Genomic DNA, 22,950 nt, shown 5'->3' on the forward strand with positions numbered 1-22,950 from the left:
TATTGGGGTTTTTGTTAGTAAACATAGATTTTAAAGGGCAAATACTAAAAAAGGTTTGGTGGGGTAAATTAATAGAAAGTATGTTTTGGGGTTTTATACAAGAGCAATGATTCTATAGGAATATTCGTCACTTATGTAAGACCTCATTGGATCACCATTAAATTTAACAGGTGATCGTTTGAAAAGGTATTGTAGAATAATCAGCCTTTATGCAATTTTTCCTTTATTATTTCACCCCCTCGAAACAAAAAAAATCCGCACCTCTTGAGTCCTGCCCACCGTTAAATTAGTGCGCACCGAATTCTGAAATAAGTCGGAGTTCCGACCCCCGAAACAGAACGAAATTTCGGTTCAAACTTTCAAGCCATCGTCTCCAGTCACCCATCTTCATACTGCTCCGAAAGCCGAAACGAAATTTTACTACGAAATGCTCCGAAATGATAGGACCCCGTTATTGCTCGCAAGGGAGTCTAACCATGATCCACAGTCCGTAAAATCACAGAAAAAACTCAGTGCTGCTCATCGTCTTTGTTGATTTTCAGTGCAAGGCGAGAGAATCTGAGCTCGACTCTCTCTTCTGTGTCTGCGTTTCCTTCATAATTTGAACCTTCGAAACCCTAACCATGGCGACGCGTTACTGGGTGATATCGCTTCCGGTTGAGAACTCAGCGTCTTCTTTATGGAGTAGATTACGGGAATCGATCGCAAGGCATGCCTTTGACACTCCTCTTTATAGGGTATGATACTTTCTATCTCTAGATCTGGAATTAAAGAGGGAATTAGAGAGGGAGATACATTGAGCGAATTGATTCCTGGTAGATCTGCATTTAGATAGAGAAAATCGTTAATTGAATATTTAATTTTTTTATATATATTTAGGGTTTATTTTTCTGTAAGAACTGAGAATTTTTTGATGGGGTTTTTGATGTGATTTAGGGTTTATTTGCTGTAAGAACTGAGAATGGGTAATTTATGCAGTTCAATATACCAGACCTTAGGGTTGGTACCCTCGATTCTCTTCTCGCATTGAGCGATGATCTCGTAAAGGTAAGAAAGAATAGGTTCTCAGATATCTGATATTCTGATTATTCTCTTTCTTTGTCGCTCTTCTCCCTCTTATTCAGTAAGTGACTGCTTATGGCATAATTCTGCTCCCTCCCTCTCTCTCTCTCCAGTGAATGAATTAACAAGGTAAAATGTCAATCTTCTCTTTCTCTGTCCTTTGTTCCGGTGAATGAGTAACTACGGTAGAATCTCTTTCTCTGTGAATTAAATCATATAAGAAAATGCTGGATTTATTGATTATTTATCTGTACTTATTGTGGGGAATTGGTGAATATATGGATAGTCGAACAGTTTTGTGGAAGGTGTTTCGCATAAACTAAGGCGTCAAATTGAAGAATTGGAGAGGAGTTCAGGTGTAGAGACCGGCACTCTCACAGTTGATGGAGTTCCAGTGGATTCTTATATTACAAGGTAAATTTGCTTCTATAAAATAATCTCTTATTCATTCAATTGCTTTTTAGGCATTTTCCATTGTTTTTGAAATTTTTTGGTTATATTTATTGGCTTGCAAATGATGAGTGCTAGTTTAAATCTGGTTTTTGATGCCAGGTTTGTGTGGGATGAAGCTAAGTACCCCACTATGTCACCTCTCAGAGAGATTGTCGACAATATTCTTGCTCATGTGTCCAGGATTGAAGATGATCTTAAGGTAATTTCTACTTTTTCCTTGTTATGACACTTTAAGTTAATTTCAGTATTAACTAGTAATCAATCTCTTAACTTGATCTTTTATACTTTTTAAACATATTTTTTGATGGTTTAATAATTATTTGATTTTTTTGAGAGTCTGTAGATCGAGAATAGAATGGCAAGCTATGTTACACATTTTAAAGGTGTGATGATGGAACAAAGTTATAATTTTTATCCTTAAGTTGGAAAAAAATCATTATTTCAAAAGTATGATGATTGAACAAAGCTATCCATAAATTTCGACATTGACTAGTAAATGGATCCTTAAATTGATTTTTTTAAGATCATTTTAATTTTATTACTTGCTTGTTTTGATAGTCTAAAAATTGAAAATAGAATAGCAAACTATCATAGTTTTCAAAACTATGATCTTCATCATCGTCAAGGCCTTTTCCCAACTAATTGGGGCCGACTATACAAATCCTGGTTCGATGCTCTATTAAGGGCTATACCCTTAGAGAAGCCATAAGTCCCCATAACTTTCTCACTACTTCCAACCATGTCCTTTAGGCTTACCCCTTATCATTTTTGAGCTTTACACTTGAACTAATTCGTACCTCCTAATAGGTACTGTACTGGGTCTGCGCCAGACATGGCCATCCCACCTAAATCTACTCTCTCTCATCTGATCGCCTATTGGTGCCACACCTAAATTTTATCGAATGTATTCATTTCGAATCTATCCTCTCTTGTTTTGTCACACATCAATCTCAACATCCTCATCTCCGCTATACTCATTTTATAAGTATATTGTTTTTTGACCGCCAACATTCTGGCCCATAGAGCAAAGCTGGTCTCATAGCTGTCCTATAGAACTTGCCCTTCAACTTCATTGGCATGCGGCGATCACATAAAATTTCGATTGCACATCTTCACTTTGTGCACCCATCTCTAATTCTATGTGCGACATCTTCTTCAATCTCTCCATTTTCCTGGATTATCGACCCAAGATATCGATCTTAACTACTTCCTCGTCTCTTCTCATTACTAAACTTGCATCCCATATACTCCATCTTAATCCGGCTAATTTTAAAACTTTTAGATTCTAGAGCATCCCTCCAAAGTTCTAACTTTGCGTTGACACCGTTTCGGGTCTCATTGATCAAAACTATGCCATCTGCTAACAGCATGCACCACGGTACTTCATCTTGTAAGTGTCTAGTTAAGTTGTCCATAACTAAGATAAAGAGGTATGGACGCAATCTTGATGATGTAACAAAATCAGGTTTGGTTGGTTTTGAGATTTTCAGAGAAAAAAAAAAAAATCTGGTTTGCACTCACTATGAATTGGTTATGACTTATTGCATAAGAGTTAAGGCATCTATATAGACATACGAATTAAACAGACTAATAAAACAAAGAATCAGTAGAAAGGCATGACAACATCATTACAATGAGTTGCGAGAGAGATATAAGACTGAATGGGGATGATTGCCGTTGATAGAGTTCCGATAATATGAGAGACTGGTGAATGTTTGGAGGGCATTTTATACAAACTGATATAAGAATTTTAGTTTGCTACTCATAATAAAAAAAGTAAAAAAGTAAAACAAAATTGTTTCAACCAATAACTTTATGTATATGCCCTTAAGTCTGCCTTCTTGTTCACAAGCTTGATTTGTGTAGGTGCGTGTGGCGGAGTTCAACAATGTTCGCAGTCAGCTGAATGCGATCAAGAGAAAGCAAAGTGGGAGGTAGGTCTGAATTAGTTGTATTTTCTCATGCAAATGAATGCTCACACAAGCTAGATGTCCAAGTCTACAAGGATCCAGCATACTGCTTTTTAGGAGATGCACGAAGAGCTTGTTCACTCTTGCACCCATTGATATTAACTGGATGTTATTTTCGTGTATTATGCCTCTTTTGATGTTGTAGTGTTTTTTTAGTTAATTATGAAATGAGAGTGAATTTTTTGTTTATTTCAGCTTAGCTGTGCGTGATCTCTCTGATATAGTGAAACCAGAGGATATTATAACATCTGAACATTTGGTAACACTACTTGCAATCGTTCCCAAGTATTCTCAGAAGGACTGGTTATCAAGCTATGAGACTCTTACTACATTTGTGGTATGATATCACTATTGTTTGTTAGCTAAAGAGGTCGTTTTGTAGCACTAAATTCATATATTTAAATTTCTTTCTTCCTTTGCAATGCAGTGTTTAGGATTTTATAAATTGTGTGGCTTTTCACTAGAGATGTTAGTGTATTTAATGAGAGGATCTTCAATAAGGAAACCTGAAGCTCCCTTTGGAATTTCTCATTATCTTTTAAATTTTTTTGTATTTTTTTGCCAATGAACTCCAATTGTATGTATATTTATTCAGTAGTGCAATGTTTTATTGGTATTAATAATTTCAGTTGTTATTTGGTTGTACTGAGAGAAAAAAATATTTATTTTGTTATTTATGGCTAAAAGTATATTCTCTGTTTACGAAAAATGATTTCTGTTTGATGCCTATTAAAGGCTAATTTTCTTAGGTGCCATTACTTGTTCTTAGAAGTTATGAATCTGGGCTTGAATTGTAGATGACTTCATTCTACTTGCATGTAACATTTCTTGGGGTTGGACATTGACACAATGTTCACTGAAATGATGCTAAATCTATGTCAAGCTTTCTTTTCCATGATAAATTTTGATTTCATAGGTTAATTTAGTTTACACTGAGACTTTAAAGTTTGCCTTACAGTTGCAAATTTCATCCGGCATTTGTGGGCCCGTTTGTCTCTATTGTAAATGTCTGCTTTGGGTGATTTTTGGAGTCACCTAGGTTTCAAATATAATCCAACAGTGTTCATTGCGGTCAATATATGGTCTCAGAATGCCTCATCGTGGTCAACTCAGACACCCAGTCTATCTCATTTTGAGATTAAACTTGGTAGATAGAGCAGTGTCTCAGGAACCTATTACTAAGTTTTGTTCAGTTTCAATACCAATAGGGGGCTCAAATTAATTCGCTGCGGTTTGCATTTGTTCAGTAATATCTGTATATGGTTGTAAAATGCCACACTGCGGTAGCAGAGGCCTTATGACATCAGTCGACCTCAAAATTGGTGGGATGATAGAGCAGTGTCTCAGGAACTTGCTATCCATATTTTAGGGGATTTGGAGTTTATTGCAGGTATATATGAAATTCGCTTCAGAATACTGCCAGAGTAAGCAACACAGTGATGAATTGGATTCTCCACTGTATGGTTCAAAATCTGATAATTGGATTCTCCACTATATGGTTCAAAATTGGATTTTCCTAAGGTGCTTCCAATGGACCACGGGTTTTAAAGTTAATCTTTCCAAGACCACCATCATGGGGGGTAGCCATGAGTCTTGAATCTATTACCCATTTTGCCAACCTTTGGGGCTGTAAAGCGTAATCCTTGCCCTCTTGCTACTTAGGATTACCCGTGTTTATCGGCAAATCTAAATCTAGTTAGTGAGCCCACATAATCGGCAAGTTTGACAGGAGATTTGCGGGGCGGAAAGGCAGATTTCTTTCCCGGCAGGGAGGCTCATCCTTATCAAGGCTATCCTCTCTAGCATCCCTATCTACCAAATGTCCATCTCCATGATCTTGGCCTCAATGGCTAACCGCGTTGAACAACTCATGAGAAGTTTCCTCTGGTCGGGAATGAAAGGAGATATCACCTTGTAGCTTGGGAAACAGTTTGTATCCCAATATCCCGAGGGGGTTTAGGTATTAGAGCCACCAATGTTGCTCTTATCAGCAAGTGGTGGTGGAGATATGCAGTCCAAAGGGGTCATCTATGGCAAGAAGTTGCAGGGTCCCCTACAATGCCTCAAGTCTTTGGAAGGGTTTCCTATCCTGCCTTCATTGCTTCTTAGCCAACATTCACTTTTGTCCGAGAGAGGGAAGCAGAATTGCCTTTTGGACGGACATATAGATTGGTCATACCCCTCTAAGGGAGGCTTTTCCTACCCTCTTCCTTTTGGTACACAACCCTTTATCCCCCATTGCCGAGAATTTCAAGCCCTCCTCTCCCCATGAAGGGATTTGGTATCCAAAATTCAGAAGGCCTCCAAATGACGTAGATATGCCAGCCTTTCTTGAATTGCAGGCCCTCCACTCTTTCTTTCTCCCTCCTCTTGGCCTCGACAAGTTAGTATGGACCCCCTTCCTCTCCGGTGTGTTTTTAGTGTCATCTTTCTACATGCCCTTCTTAGGTCTCCTCAGATTACATTTTCCCATTTGTTTCCAGCATCTAAAGTTTGGACCTCAATGATACCAATAAGAATTCAGTTCTTTAATTGGGTGGCTACTCATGAAAGAGTCTTAACTGTAGATCATCTACAAAGAAGGGGTGTGCAAATCCCCAACCGGTGCATCATGTGCCTAAATGAAGCCGAAACCAACGCTCAACCCTTTTGGCATTGTGAGCTCGCTTCCCACCTCTGGGGTTTTATTCTCAAGCTTTACGGGTGGTTCTGGGCCACCCTGCAGTCCATTCCCAAGCTTTTTTCTTCTACCCTTCTCCTCCATGTTCCAAATTAGGCATTCTTTTATGGAGAGCCTCGGTAGCTGCAATCCTTTGGATCCTCTGGCTGGAATGGAACCAAAGAACTTTTAGGGGAGATTTTCAAATACCGACACCCTCCTGGAAAAAGTGCGTTCCCTTGTCATCTTTTGGGCTACCAACGCAAAACCTTTCAAGCACTTCTCCCTCACAGATTTCCATCAAATTTGGAAGCCCTTCTTCACCTAAGGCCTTCTCAAATCCATCAGCCTCTTTCTGGTCCTCTCTCGCCTTATGCGAAATAAAGTTCAACTTCGATGGGTGCTCCTTAGGCAACCCCGGCCCATTGGGAGTTGGAGGGATCTTCCGCAATAGTGCTGGCCGCTCTCTGGTCCGTCGCGCATTCCATAGGCTGCTCCTACTTTAACCAGGCAGCAGCAGAGGCCCTTCTCACTGGCCTAAGAAATTTCAACAGGGCATGGGCAACTTGTTGATCATCGAAGGAGACTTCGTTAATGTCATCTCGTGGACCTCCATTGTAGCCCCGTGTACGTGGAGGCTTGATCACCTTTTTGACGAAATTTTCTGTCATTGTTCGGATTTGCAAATTGTCTGGAGGCATACTTGGAGGGAGGCAAATTCCATCACAGACTCCCTTGCCAAAGAAGGGGCCGACTCCCTTGCCAAAGAAGGGGCCCAAGGATCGGCCCCATATATATATATATATATATATATATATATATATATATATATATATATATATATACAATGAGAATGGAGATATATCAATCAATATCCAAGTAGCATAAGAAGATTGGTATACTTTAATACTGAATACTGCTCTAAATTGCATTATAACGCAGCATTTATTAACAGAGAATGGAAACAAACTTATACAGATTTCAGACTGTATGATACAGACTGTATAATACAAACTAGAAACAGGGATTACAGAGGTTACAGACAACCTTATACAGAGATTACAGACTGTATAACACACATTTTAACAGACTGTACTATCAAACTGTTTACAGACTTATTACAACAAATTACAGAAAGAAAGAAAGCTTACAGTTTACAGATGCAGTAGCTGCAGAAAGCTCTCCACTTGCTTGGAACATAACTAGGTAACCTACTAAGGTCACATTCACGCATATATTTTAAGAGAAAGAGATTTGAGAAAGAAAGAGAGAAAAAGAAGATGGAGATGAGAAAAGAAGATGGAGATGAGAAAGAAAATGGAGATGAACTAGGAAGGGACTTCTAAAGTCTCTGATGCTTCTCTGGTGTGTTTTTTCTCTGAAGGATGCTTGCTGCTATTTATAGGCCTGGATGTGAGTCGGACTTCAAAACGAATTAATTGTCTTGCTGGCTGCTTTACAGGTGGATGCTTGAGATTCGTCTGTCAATAAAGGTAGATGGACAGGTGGATGGCAATTGATGAAGGGAATCTGCTTCATAAAAGGGATGGACAAGTGGATGGCTCGCAGAGGGAAGGAATCTTTTCAGTGGCTGTCTTCTGTAGCTGATTTGTCGGCACTATTGGTTGTGGAATCCATGTGGCATTGTTACTTGTCGTATAGTGTCGGTAGAGGATAAAGAGGAATCTTTGCGCATGTAACTGTCTTTTAGAGGATAAAGAGGAATCTTTGCATAGGTAACTGTCTTAAAGAGGAATCTTTGCACACGTAACTGTCTTTTTCTTGAAGTGACTTCTTTTTGCTGGGCAACCGGGTCTGGGTTTTGAGTCGGGTCTGGTTAATACAGAGTCTGTTTTTGTGAGCAACCATGAGCAGATTGGTCTTCGGTTTCTTCAGATTCTTTTTCTTCTTCATTGTGAATTTGTGCTGTCTCTGCTTCTTCAGTGAAAATTTGTAATAGTTGCTTTTCAAGCTCTGCTTTTGTAGCCTTTGGGTTTTGCTTTCTCATAAGGGATATATATTCTGCTAGGCTATTTGGGTTGATATATGAATATGATTTGTAGGCTAATGGAATTTGTTTCATTTGAATATTATCAGGCTCCAAATTATGGTAGACAAAGACGTCCCACCATTTGATTGAAATTATTTTCCCAACACATGGAATGTATTCATAATTTTGGATATTATTTTGTGAAATTGCATATGTCCATTTAAGGATCCAAGGGATCTGATACAAAGCAATAAAATATAAGTGATAATCGATGTTGGGGTCTTTTCCATTATATTCAATAAACTTGGCTTGGGATAATTGCAGGGATTCTGGCATTATTTAGGATCTTGATCCCCATACTGCAAACCAGTTTCTGAACCAATTTGGGAATGGGTCAGATACTGGCATTTTGAATTGGATAAACCAGGTATGAGAGTTATACTGGTTTTGTATTGACAGGACTTTATGCCATGCATCAATGTAGTCAGAATATCGGTAGTATTTATTTGGGAATTTTGGGGATATCAATTTCTTTGATCTGGAAGGATCAGATCCCCATTCGCTGAATTGTAACACTTTTCTTATTTGTAATTTTGAATATGATATTATTTTGAAATTTTTCTAATAATAATGAGCCACAGTAATTGAACCAGTTTCAAGTAATATCATCTCATACCACTCTCTGGTTTTTATCCCATTAGAGGGATTGAGGTTATTACAAAGATAATATTTAGCAACAGTATTTGGGTCATCATTTATATGAATATCTTCTATAATAGAATCTACAACAAAAGCAATTTCTTCATACTGGGATCTGCCAGTAGAAGTGGTTTTCTTAGGTATTGGAGATTGTAAAAATACTGGTGTTTGAGGAAAAGGTGAAGGCTGGCCGGAATATGCTGGATAATTTATAACTGGACTATTTGGGGGATGGTGTAAGGCTTCTTATTGGTGATGGAGAAGAGGTTGCTAGTATTATATCAAGCGAGATATCCATTGGTGCTTTTCCTTTATTAGTATTCATGGTTCTATTTTATTAAACAATATTAAAGCTAAAGAAGGTTCTTCTGGGTCAGACTGATCTGTTCTGCCCCCCTGCAAAAATTCATGAGTTAGAAAATCAGGGAGATAATTAGCAGAGCCGTGTAAATGTTCTATAGTAAAATCGAAAGCTGAGAGGATTGCTTGCCATCTAGCAAATATTTGTTTAGAGACTACGTTTTGCACATCTTTAAGAAGAATGTCTTTAGCAGCTTTACAATCAGTACGAATAAGAAAGGTGGTATTTAAAACATCACTCTGAAACTTAGTAACACAATGAACTATAGCTAAAATTTCTTTTTTAACAGTGGAATAATTCTGTTGAGTAGAATTCCATGCTTTAGAAGTATAACGAACTAATTGTTCTGTAGAATTTATTTTTTGTTTTAAAATTCCTGCTAAGCCTAATTCGGATGCATCACATTCAATTATTTTAAAAGCACTTGGATCTGGAAGTGACAGACAAGGTAATTCTTTAGATTTTAGTTTAAGTCGTTTTACTGCTTGCGTATGGATATCAGTCCATTTGGGAGGATTCTTTTTGAACCTATCATATAGTGGTTTTGCATCTAGGGCTAAGTTTTCATAAAAGTCTACTATATAATTGAGGCATCCTAAGAATCTTTGTAATTCTTTTTTGTTTAATATAATGTCTGGAAATTTATCAGCAAATTGTATGGATCGATCTATTGGTATAATTGTTCTTTGAGATATATTATGTCATAGGAATCTAATTTTAGTTTGGAATAAACTCATCTTTTTTGCAGAGACTACCAATCCTGCATGTTTTATGGCTTTTATAAAAATATTTATATGTTTTACATGCTGTGGTATATCTTCAGAAAAGATCAATACATCATCAATATATACTATCATAAATTTCAAGTAGGGATTAAAAACATCATTCATTATTCTTTGAAATTCTGATGGAGCATTTTTTAATCCGAAAGGCATAACATTCCACTCATATTGTCCAAATGGTACATTAAAAGCTCTTTTATATCTATCTTCTTCTTTTATTTGAATTTGCCAATATACGGATTTTAAATCAAATTTAGAAAAGATATAAGCATTTATTAATCTATCTAATAAATCTTTTTTATTGGGTATGGTTTTAAAATATAACCAAATGCTTTTAAAATAATTGAATGTGATGCATCCGAATTAGGCTTAGGAGGAATTTTAAAACAAAAAATAAATTTTACAGAACAATTAGTTCGTTATACTTCTAAAGCATGGAATTCTACTCAACAGAATTATTCCACTGTTAAAAAAGAAATTTTAGCTATAGTTCATTGTGTTACGAAGTTTCAGAGTGATGTTTTAAATACCACCTTTCTTATTCGTACTGACCGTAAAGATGCTAAAGACATTCTTCTTAAAGATGTGCAAAACGTAGTCTCTAAACAAATATTTGTTAGATGGCAAGCAATCCTCTCAGCTTTCGATTTTACTATAGAACATTTACACGGCTCTGCTAATCATCTCCCTGATTTTCTAACTCGTGAATTTTTGTAGGGGGGGCAGAACAGATCAGTCTGACCCAGAAGAACCTTCTTAAGCTTTAATATTGTTTAATAAAAATAGAACCATGAATACTAATAAAGGAAAAGCACCAATGGATATCTCGCTTGATATAGTACCAGCAACCTCTTCTCCATCACCAATAAGAAACCTTACACCATACTCCAAATTGTCCAGTTATAAATTATCCAGCATATTCCAGCCAGCCTTCACCTTTTCCTCAAACACCAGTATTTTTACAATCTCCAATACTCAAGAAAACCACTTCTACTGGAAGATCCCAGTATGAAGAAATTGCTTTTGTTGTAGATTCTATTATAGAAGATATTCATATAAATGATGACCCAAATACTGTTGCTAAATATTATCTTTGTAATAACCTCAGTCCCTCTAATGGGATAAAAACCAGAGAGTGGTATGAGATGATATTACTTGAAACTGGTTCAATTACTTTGGCTCATTATTATTAGAAAAATTCCAAAATAATATCATATTCAAAATTACAAATAAGAAAAGTGTTACAATTCAGCGAATGGGGATCTGACCCTTCCAGATCAAAGAAATTGATATCCCCAGAATTTCCAAATAAATACTACCGATATTCAGAATACATTGATGCATGGCATAAAGTCCTGTCAATCCAAAACCAGTATAACTCTCATACCTGGTTTATCCAATTCAAAATGCCAGTATCTGACCCATTCCCAAACTGGTTCAGAAACTGGTTTGCAGTATGGGGATCAGGATCCCAAATAATGCCAGAGTCCCTGCAATTATCCCAAGCTAAGTTTATTGAATATAATGGAAAAGACCCCAACATCGATTATCACTTATATTTTATTGCTTTGTATCAGATCCCTTGGATCCTTAAATGGATATATGCAATTTCACAAAATAATATCCAAAATTATGAATACATTCCATGTGTTGGGAAAATAATTTCAATCAAATGGTGGGAAGTCTTTGTCTACCATAATTTGGAGCCTGGTAATATTCAAATGAAACAAATTCCATTAGCCTACAAATCATATTCATATATCAACCCAAATAGCCTAGCAGAATATATATCCCTTATGAGAAAGCAAAACCCAAAGGCTACAAAAGCAGAGCTTGAACAGCAACTATTACAAATTTTCACTGAAGAAGCAAAGACAGCGCAAATTCACAATGAAGAAGGAAAAGAATCTGAAGAAACTGAAGACTAGTCTGCTCATGGTTGCTCACAGAAACAGACTCTGTATTAACCAGACCCGACTCAAAACCCAAACCCGGTTGCCCAGCAAAAAGAAGTCACTTCAAGAAAAAGACAGTTACCTGTGCAAAGATTCCTCTTTATCCTTTACCGACACTATACGACAAGTAACAATGCCACGTGGATTCCACAACCAATAGTGCCGACAAATCAGCTACAGAAGACGGCCACTGAAAAGATTCCTTCCCTTTGTGAGCCATCCACTTGTCCATCCCTTTTATAAAGCAGATTCCCTTCATCAATTGCCATCCACCTGTCCATCTACCTTTATTGACAAACGAATCTCAAGCATCCACCTGTAAAGCAGCCAGCAAGACAATTAATTGGTTTTGAAGTCCGACTCACATCCAAGCCTATAAATAGCAGCAAGTATCCTTCAGAGAAAAAACACATCAGAGAAGCATCAGGGACTTCAGAAGTCCCTTCCTAGTTCATCTCCATTTTCTTTCTCTTCTCCATCTTCTTTTTCTCTCTTTCTTTCTCATATCTCTTTCCCTTAAAATATATGTGTGATTGTAACCTTAGTAGGTTACCTAGTTATTGTCCAAGCGAGTGGAGAGCTTTCTGCAGCTACTGCTTCTGTAACTGTAAGCTTTCTTTCTTTCTGTAATTTGTTGTAATAAGTCTGTAAATAGTTTGATAGTACAGTCTGTTAGAATGTGTGTTATACAGTCTGTAATCTCTGTATAAGGTTGTCTATAACCTCTGTAATCCCTGTTTCTATTTTGTATTATACAGTCTGAAGTCTGTATCATACAGTCTGGAATCTGTATAAGTTTGTTTCCATTCTTTGTTAATAAATGCTGTGTTATAATGCAATTTAGAGCAGTATTCAGTATTAAAGTATACCAATCTTATGCTACTTGGATATTGATTGAGATATCTCCATTCTCATTGCTTGTTCTTATTAGCTTATTAATATATCTAGGATATCTTAGATTGTTATCATAAAATAAAATAAATAATAAATAAATAATAATTGTGGGATGATCTTGGCGTGGTATCAGAGCCAACCCCTTAACAATTTAGCTAACAAAATTATTATTATTTTGAGATCAGACTTTATTAGCTAGAAACCTAATTAAATTTCCCATTAGAGAAAGTTGGTTCGAGAGTTGAGGCTAGAGACACCTAGTCTAAGAGACCGTTAAGGCCAGGAGAGCCGCTGAGGTCAAGAAAGACGTAAGACGTGCGCCCACTAGCGCACATAATGGTATAAGCCCAATGGCCTAGATTGAATCTTGGCCGATATGACGGCCGAGAGTATGAATTTTAATTTTTTTTTTCTACGAATCCAAATCACTTGAAATTTTAGGTGAATATTCTTCTCATCAAGCCGCACCTAATAAAAATATAAAAAAATAATCCGCAAAAGTAAAAATGACAAAAATACCCTTAAAACTTTACGAGGATATTTTGGTATTTTTTTCATGTAAAATATTTTTTTAATATTTTTCGAATATTCACCTATTTTTTATCAACACACTTCTAAAATTTCAAGTGATTTGGATTTGTAGAAAAAAAAATTAAAATTCAAACACTATTGGGCATCTGTGTTCGTTAGATCAGCCCAAATTCAATCTGGGCCATTGGGCTTATTTTTTCTTGTGAGCCCATTGGCTCACACACACACATACACACACATACACACACACACACACACAGAGTACAAGGAGGTCGCAATCATTCTTGTCCCTTGGATTTTAAAATGGGTGGTTGTAAGAGTGTCATTGAAAAGACACACACACAGAGTGCAAGGAGGTCGCAATCATTCTTGTCCCTTGGATTTTAAAATGGGTGGTTGTAAAAGTGTCATTGAAAAGACTTAAAGTTCAATTTTTTTCTCAAATTCCATGACTATCCCAAGCCATGCAATTTTACATCTAATGAATTGGAGTGATTGTGACCTCCTTGTAATAAAGATAAATGTTTTCTTTGTATACATTCTATAGTTGAGGGAACCTTGGGGTAAGGCCACCGTTCCACTTTGGGAATCCCATCCTCTGGTTCTTCTAGGGGATCTTAGAGGGAGCTAGGTTTAGAGATGTAGGGAGCTCGCTCCCTATAAAATGGGATCTCTGCCTACATGCTTGTAGGATCCCTCCAAGGAGAGGAGCTATACTATTAACTAAACTATTGCTCCTCGGTATTACAGATTTTTTTCTTAAGAATATGTTACACTGTCATGCATATCACATCATGGTAAGCTCGAATTATGGTATTTATGATGTTGTAAATTGTATTATTGTAGTAAATTTGAGTACTATAACTATGGCATTGGTAATAACCTAAGGTGTATGATAATGGATCGAGCGGGCATTGGCTCATCTTAATTTTATCATGTACTATTAATTGATCTTGTTTTATGGAAAGTAGAGCTTAAATCCTTCCAAGTCAAGACCTCGATCCCAGTAACATGGGATCATGCTCCCAGTTATCCTCGGATGTAGCTCATTAATTTGTTGAATGTACGGACGTCGATCCTAACCCCATGGAGCTTCCACCATATGGCATTTCGGCGTCCCCGAACTGATCCCGCTCTTAAACCTGCTCCCTCCTCCAACAACTATGATACAATCCCTTACAAATGAGTCATATTGTATGTCACATTAGCATTTTGTGAACCTGCAATTAGCTGGCCATGATTTCTATAGATCTCTTCCTGTATTTAAATACAAATTCTACCTGCAGACTGTGTTAGTGTGCTTGTAGAAGTAGATCTGGAGGAGTATATGCATTTTGATAGGTAATCTAGAAGAAAATCAAGTGAAGTTCCATTTGAGGAAAACCAATTTCATATGTGTACTTGGGACTACAGCTAAGTTTGTTTAATATTTTTCTTAATTTTTCCGAAAACGTTATTGATTTGCTGGTAATTACTAGCGTGTGGACCAGTTTCGATATTTGACTTTACAGTATGTAGCTGGGTCCCTTACTGAACCAAAAGTTTGTAAAAAATTGTTAGCAGAGAGCAGTTAAACTAGCTAATGGGTTTGGATCTAACTGAACACTACAATTCAGATACCCAACAAACTCACATTTTGCCTCTAAAAGGAGTTTTTCTTTCCAAATTTTGAGGTAGTGAGAAATGAGTTCTGTTCATTACATTTGGATCATTGAAATCTAATTCTTGATTAGGCTAAAGGAATTTAAGAGAGGAAGTCGTTATGGAATTTAAAATAACATTATGAAATTTAAAAGAATACAGATTTAGATAGTTTGCGTGGAAGTAGAACAGTCGATTGTAGTTCTAAGATACTTGCAATCATGGAAAATGTGAAATGGTTGAAATTTTATGAGGGAGTTTTATGATGATTAAACCACTCTTTTAGCATATGTAGCTGAACTGAATTCTTTTGTTGTTCCATATTGCTAGAAATGATTTTTTGTCACTTTGGCAAGATACCTTTTAGCATGCTTTCAAATGTTTGATTTCTTAGTTCCTATTTGTTTTATTTATGAATCAGCTTATTTGCAATCTCTCAGGTGCCAAGGTCCTCTAAGAAGTTGTATGAGGACAATGAGTATGCTCTCTACACTGTAATGCTGTTTCGTAAAGTTGCAGACAATTTCAGAATCAGTGCACGTGAGAGGGGATTTCAGGTAGGTTAGGTTTCTTATTTCTGCTTATTCTCGAACTGAGGATGATTCTATATATTAGAAAATAACCTTGACAATCCTCAGAAATGATTCTCCGGGTTTGACTTTTGAGGAATACCAAAATTCCAACTTTACCATCTTTATTATTTGTATATAAATTCTCACATGGCTCAGAATTCTTGGCTGACATTTTTCCAAATGAGAGTTTTATAATAAAAGAGGAAAACATTTATATAAGGGTGAGGCCCTAAACGATCAAATTAAGGCGCACCTCAAAAATTCACTAGAAGAGGTTGTTTCAATGCCCAAAAATCCTCAAAGCGATCATCTCGACCTCAAGATGTATGGACATGAGAAAAAATGGATTTTAAATCCTGGCAATAGTGCTTCTTGTAATGTATTTTTTGGAGCGTCAATTTTCAAGATTTTCAAGTGTTCATAGATCCTTGATCTACACTACCTTTAGAGGTTTAAATTTTTTAATTATAGATGAAAATAAATTTTTAAGCCATCCCAAAAATTTCCAGTACCGCAACATCTTTCGACACCATTTGAAGGTGCGCCATACTTTGATTGTTTAGGGCCTCAGCCTTATACAAATCACACCCAATAAAAAATGATGTAGTTCATCATATTTTACTTCCATTTTGTTCAGAATTTTTATGAAACATTTAGCCCAGTTAGGATAACTGAATCTCCTTTTAATGCTTCATTTTATTTAGATTCGTGATTTCGAATACAGTCCTGAAGCACAAGATAAGCGACAACAGGAATTGGAGAAGTTGCTGCAAGACCAGGAAACAATGAGCCACTCTCTTCTACAATGGTGCTATGCTAGTTACGGGGAGGTAAATTTTCTGCTCCTTACACAATGATGTATAGTTTCATAGATTTTGAGTGCTATCATACCTGATTTGGGTGTATTTGTAGTGATGTCTCTGACAGTGTTCTGGTGATAGAACATTGGACACGGTCGGCCTTGTTGCCTTGTGTTTTTCTTTTCGACATGATATGAATGACCTTGTTGCTTTGTGTTATATTGCAAAGCACGGAATCACCTCCTGCCATGAAATAAATAGTTATTTTCCTTCAATTCAATTTTAGTCCAGATTTCATTTCTTAATGCAATGAGTGTAGTGTATTAACATTTAACTATAACCTCCTTAAGTCTGGTGAAGCACATGGTGGCAACTGGAGATTATATCTTTCCTATAGACAATTTGATGTTAATAAAGAGCCACTTGTTTGTGTTCTGCAAAATGGATTACATATCAAGTTAAACATGTTAAACATATTTTGGAAGAATTTTAGAAGTCTTACATTGCCTGCTTGAAGGATTTTTAATGTTTGGCATGTTTCATGCAGAATGGCAATTTTAGTTCACTGCTATATATATTACATTACAGAGGTTTTATTGCAAGGTGCAATCTTTCATTTGGCATAAAATAATTGTCTCTAATAAGCATGGGCTCACATTAATAAGCAAATGATACTTTGTTAAAAATCTTTTCCAATGTGCATGTGTGCCAAATTATGCAAAGTTTATGGTACTTTGTTAAAAATCATGAGCATTCTGCTATGCGATGCAGGGTTACACTGAATTTACAATGTATCAGATGGCTATCCATTATGAAGACAAACCTATTTTTGCTTTATAAATATATCATAACAACTTTCATAAAAGAAAAAGCAATTGATCAGTACCATGAAACTAAAAGCAAAGATCACAACCCCCAATTCTAGGAATAGACTTTTTTAATGAACTTCGGATTCAATTTGTTGAGATTATTTTTGCTTATTAATGTGTTTTTAGTTTTATTTGTATCAACTTATTTTGTGAATCTATTTTTCTTGCCAGGTTTTCAGCTCCTGGATGCATTTCTGTGCAGTTCGTGTCTTTGCAGAGAGCATTCTGAGATATGGCTTGCCTCCATCTTTCTTGGTATCTAGATTCTTTACTAACATGACAACGTTTTTGTCAAATTCATGTCAGAGTCTGCAAGATAACCAGTTCTTGCTTCGGTGTTAATTTCAGGCCGCGGTCTTAGCTCCACCAACCAAGAGTGAGAAGAAAGTTCGTAGTATTTTAGAAGGGCACTGCGGTAGCAGAAACAGGTGAAATTTTTGGTTGGGGCTTCAAATCCCTCGTTCCTGTTTCAGTACTCTCATGCTTTGATTGGACCCATAGGGTGTACTGATACTTGATCATTAGATTTGGCTGAACTACTGAACAATTAATGGTTACAAATCTTAAAAGTCTATCATAATAAACCATCTATTGATTGCTTTTTGGAAGACTGGCTATTGAATTATGCCAGTATGGGTTATGGAAGAGGAACAAGGAAAGAATGTTGCCCTGGTTATTTCCTCGGATGACGATTATACAGACACATGAGAAAGCTTGATGCCTCTGACTTTGACTAAACTGATTTCATGTGCTTTACATCCAAAGACAGAAATTTTAGGAGCCATAGGTTTGTTGTGATTTGGATGTAATGATGGAAGAGCATGCTCTGCACCTTCCATGCCTAGAAAAGTATTTAACTATTCATAACTGCATAATTCATGTGAATAAGCATTGGAGATAGTGGAGTGGGAAAGAAGTACCTTGTCACCTATTAGGGGATGCCCATGATGCAAAGAGTTCTCTGCTCAGAGAAGGATGCTTAGAGGAGAGTTAACCTGTAGGAAGCTCTCAATGAATTGCTGCACTTGTTACTTTGTACTTTACTCTACTATCCTCTATTTCAGTGGAAATTTAGAACATATGCTATTAAATGAAGAATTCCATGTTAAAACATTTATGATACCCTTATTAGACGTTAAATGCTACAAGTACATTCTCTTCACCCAGTACGAACACGCAAAGATCTACTCATTGTAAAAGTAAACTAATGACAAGCAGGATTATAATGGTTCTGATGAAGGCTTTTGTACTAGTTTGTTGGAGAGAATGGGATTCCTTGATCGTTCACATTGAGGGATGTTAGAATGGTCTTTTTCCTGTCCTCAGTTTTGTTGGATGAATTGCTAAAATGTTTCTTTGGAAGCTCTCAAGTTTCCTTAGGCTTTCAACAAGTGCACCCACTATTTTCTTTCTGCATTAGTTTAGAAGTAAAAGTGAGGCACCTATGGAGGATTGATTTTTTCATAGAGGGAGAGAGTTTCTGAGAATCTCAATCGTCCTTTATCTTTTTCATCGTGCTAGAAGCCTTATCAGTTGGTTCATGAAGTAATTTGCTTAAGCCTGATTGAAGAAGTCCTCGTTGCTTGGGGAATGCAGATAGTTGCAGATCTTCAGTTTGCAAATCATATCATTGTATTTTGCGATTCTGATGATAAATAGTACGAGGATGATCCTGAGATGCTGCAGGAAAGTGTTTGGATTGAAATCATCATACACAAGTTCTGTCCTTGCATCTGAGGGAAGGCTTCAAGAGTTGAGGATTTCTCCATCAATTTACGTTATAAAGTGGAATAGCCATCTAGCAATTTCTTTGTGTAGCATCGAACCTTGGAAATGCAATCTGCTGATCAATGAATTTGAGCAAGGCTTGCATTGTGGGAGAGTCAATGATGTCCTCGTCTGGTGGAGCTTCATAACTACGCTTTGCTAATACTCCATTCAGCTATTCCCATATTCTATGTACCTGCCTGGTTGGCAGATAAGCGAAAAAAGTTCAAAGTGAGTATAAATATTGGTCAGATACAAGGATCTCTGCATATCTGCATGCCTACTTCTCTGGGCATTGTGACCAGGTTCGCAAGGTTGATCAATAAGGCCTTGTATATATATAGGAACCACCTCTGGTCTACACTGCTCAAGGAAAATATGGTCAGAATGGCGCTGAGGGAATTAGACAGGTGGGTTCTGCAGAGCCATGATTTTGTTGAGCCTTGTCCTTAAAGGAGTTATGTGTCTTCTGACTAGCAGACCTGGTTTGAAAGTCCGATACTAGTGACTTAGAGCAGAGTCTAGAAACCTAAACCAAGTGCTTGCTGGACTCCTTGAAAATTTCGATGGCATCCGCATATCCCTAGGGAATCCATGGTCATGATTGAATTTTAGTAGCCTTGGAAGAATACTTCGGACTTTGCAGGCCCAGCCAACATGTGTTTAAATGACTAAACTGCTAAAATGAGGGCTGTCATGAGGTATGAATTGTCTTAAGGTTCTGTTTGGTTTTTTCCTTTGATCCTTCATTGTAGAGGGTGATTCACTTAATTTGATCAGATGGACCAGGGAATATCTATTTACCCCTGGAGAGCCTTTTTAATGTAATGGGGAATGTTCATAGATTGGGTATGGGTCCCTATCTCAAATTCGGTTTTCTCTGAGAACTCCCATTCTGAGGAGGTTTTAAGAGGGTATGCATCTGTTGATCCAAGAGCTTGTGAAATAGATTAAGGAGAGTTATGAACAGTAGATAAAGATTGGGTTTATTGATCGATTCCGAAGTTCGCTACATATTTTTTAGTTGGCAGATTATCTGTTCCTGCTCCAGTTAGATTCTTGGTTACTATCTTTGGGAGTCCCAGTTAATGAAAGTGATTTGAAGAGCCTTGGTAATTCAATCTCGGATCATCCTCTGATCTTGTTGGACATGATGGAGAATTCTCTCTCTCTATCTATCTCTCTCTCTCTCTCTCCCTCTCTCTCTGACTTCCATTTTTTGAGAATTTGCGGAGTTCAACTTCAGACTGTTTAGGGGGTAGTGCTATTCGGCCTGGGCGCTGCTATTCTGCCTCAGAAACCTTGATTTTAGCGTGAAGAACTTATTCGTTGAAGAGGGATTCCACTACAGTAATAACTTGGGCGAGTCGTAGAGAACCTTGCCCTTGGAAGCTCAAAAAAGTTTTTGATGAGATCTTTTAGTCTTAGCATTATGAGCAGAGTGTTTTGCTACATCTGGAGGGAGTCTCACGAGCTGGTGGACTCCCTTGTGTAAGAAGGAAACCCCAAACCCCTTTAATTATAACAACTTTTTAGGCCTAACTTCATAGACGGATGTGTTAAAGAGTTCTTATTTCAATTTCTTACGCAGCTCGAGTCTTTTATGTGCAGACTTATTTTGTACAGAAGAAAAATACATGCACACACATTTTAAATCAATGAAATCCTGTTAACATTAGAAAAGGAGTCTGTGAGAGTAAATGTCAGGGTTTTCTGGAGTTCTACGAGTGCATCAAAGCTTGAATTAAGGGCCATCCAGATACTGGAGGGAGATGAGCCTTAAGTGAGATACTAACACTTCTTGTTTCTTGCTCCCAGAGATCCAGAAGACTCTAGGCATATCCATTTTCACTCATGCGCGACTACTTATGGTCATGGGCCACATATATGAGCATCATTCATGTACATGTTTTGGGCCGCATATACATCGGAGTTGCTTAGACAGGCAACCATTTGTGTATTGGAAGTTTAGAATAGCTTGAAACCACATTTGGTCTTTCTTGTTTTTCTTTTGCTCGACAGTATCCCACCATTTTTATTGCATATGTACTTGTTGATATCATGTATACCACGTGTTATTATTTGGCTCTAATTATATGCGGATGTGACTGCCAATGGGGTATGATGGACGGTACACATCTGTAATGTCGATTGTTTGTTCCTGACATTGGATGGTGGAGATTAATTGGATGCGGGTGAATATCCATCTTTTATATTGTGGTTCATCTCCACTATCTGTTGTTGGAAATGAGCGGTGGATGTCCCACTGTGTACCACATACTTGCATAACAATTTACTTTTAAATTAGGAAAAAGTTTATATAAGATTGCCACTTTGAAATGTAGAATTAAGGTGCACCTTGAAAAACCCTCTAATTGATCATCTTGACATCGAGATATATGGAGAAAAAAGAAGAAGAAGATTTAGAGTCCCAAAAGAGTGCATCTTGCAACACATTATCTGGATCATCCATTTTTCAATATTTTCATGTGTTTATAAATTTACTTGATTTGAACCATTTTTGGAGTTTATAATTAGAGATGAAAAAATATTATCAGGCCATCCTAAGAAATTTTGACCCCAAAATTACATCTTATGATAAAATTTAGAGGTGCACCATGCTTTGATTGTTTAAGGTTGCAACTTTATGTAAACCACACCCTTTAAATCATCTAATATGAGGTGAGTCATTAAAAAATAAGAACAAGAACAATAATCAGTATCATTATCATTATATATATGTTTATAATATATATATATATATATATAACACCGTGTACTGAAATTTTGGTGTTTGTCAGTGCCCTTTGGAAGTCTGAAGATGAAGGTGGGCTCCTTGGGCTTGTAGGCGAGGCAGATGCATATCCTTATGTCTCCTTCACAATCAATTTGATTTAATCGTTATTTGCATCCTCCATTTCAAAAGCCTAAGTTCGAGGGATCGATCGACTTTGGTATGTAATAAAGAGCTCCAAGAATTTGTGGAACTGTTCATTTAACACTGTAAATTAGCACTGCTTGCCCGATTCTTTTTCTATTATATTATTTTTTTCTGAATTTTTTGTGGCGGCTTATGATAGGGTGTCAGTGCCCGGTTGGACTCTGGAGGTTTAAATCAGAGCCTATCGCTGTGGGTTTTGAAGTATCAATATCTGAAAAATTGGGTAATGTATTTATCTTTGTTGAGGTTTTAATTGATGGATTGTAGTGTTGAGAAACGACTGTAGAAACCAATTGAGTGGCGTCCTTTGTCCATTCTTGATGATAGAATCAATCGTACCCAGATGAATGTTTCATGGGAACTTGTGATTGATCTTCTACCGCACATCATGGGAAACGGATTTTGTATGTTGTTGCACCGTACATCACATATGTGGAGGTCCATCTTAAAAATGGACGTTTGCGAGTCAAAAGGCTAGTGAATCCACTGACTCGCAGAACTTTTCCTTTCTTTCAGTACTCTCTCTTTCTCTAATACTTTGCTTAATAGCAAAAAGCTACATTAAATCGGAAATAACCTCCTTCCAAGGAAATAAACTATATCCAAGGATTTTCTTGAGTTGTACTCTGGAGATCCATTTTAGAATATCACCAAATGAGTATTTTTAGAGTGAGAAATAAAAGGACAAAGTTTTTAGTACCTAATGCACCATCCAGAAAGTAATCATAGACTGTGATTTCTTTTATCTCAAAAATTTGGTTTAACTTGATAACACTTTATTGAGGTTTTTGCCTTAGAGAGCAAATCTACATTTCGTACTCGTGGGAACATACAATCTTTTCTATTTCTCTTGTATATTTACTTTGGGCTAGAAGGTCGGTCCAACTGAATTTGGGATATTTGAAACATAGAGAAATATTTTGGAGGACCAAATTTTGGGAATAATGTTATTTTTTGTTTTCTCCACCCCCATTGTTGATCCAGATTGAGATTTATCAATCCTG

General features: G+C 36.9%; 1 protein-coding gene across 3 annotated transcripts; it reads left to right on the plus strand.

Annotated features, from left to right (window-relative positions):
• The first annotated feature begins 521 nt into the window (after positions 1–521).
• Positions 522–22,418, plus strand: DET3 (vacuolar ATP synthase subunit C (VATC) / V-ATPase C subunit / vacuolar proton pump C subunit (DET3)). Of its 3 annotated transcripts, none has more exons than XR_966673.3 (12): positions 522–737; positions 979–1,047; positions 1,349–1,476; positions 1,615–1,714; positions 3,382–3,449; positions 3,681–3,822; positions 15,438–15,554; positions 16,274–16,399; positions 17,410–17,493; positions 17,587–17,666; positions 21,807–21,963; positions 22,086–22,418. XR_966673.3 is itself a non-coding variant. In XM_006844446.4 (11 exons), the coding sequence occupies exons 1-11, from the start codon at positions 624–626 to the stop codon at positions 21,901–21,903; spliced, it is 1,125 nt and encodes a 374-aa protein (XP_006844509.2). In that variant the 5' UTR covers positions 522–623; the 3' UTR covers positions 21,904–22,418. The 3 variants fall into 3 exon arrangements, 1 of the variants encoding a protein (XP_006844509.2); XR_966672.3 differs by having other exon boundaries at positions 21,807–21,959; XM_006844446.4 differs by having other exon boundaries at positions 21,807–22,418.
• Positions 22,419–22,950: the final 532 nt, after the last annotated feature.

The sequence above is a fragment of the Amborella trichopoda genome, chromosome 6 (genome assembly GCF_054954075.1).
Source record: "Amborella trichopoda isolate Santa Cruz 75 chromosome 6, AtrichopodaSantaCruz75HAP2 v2.0, whole genome shotgun sequence".
Taxonomy (NCBI): domain Eukaryota; kingdom Viridiplantae; phylum Streptophyta; class Magnoliopsida; order Amborellales; family Amborellaceae; genus Amborella; species Amborella trichopoda.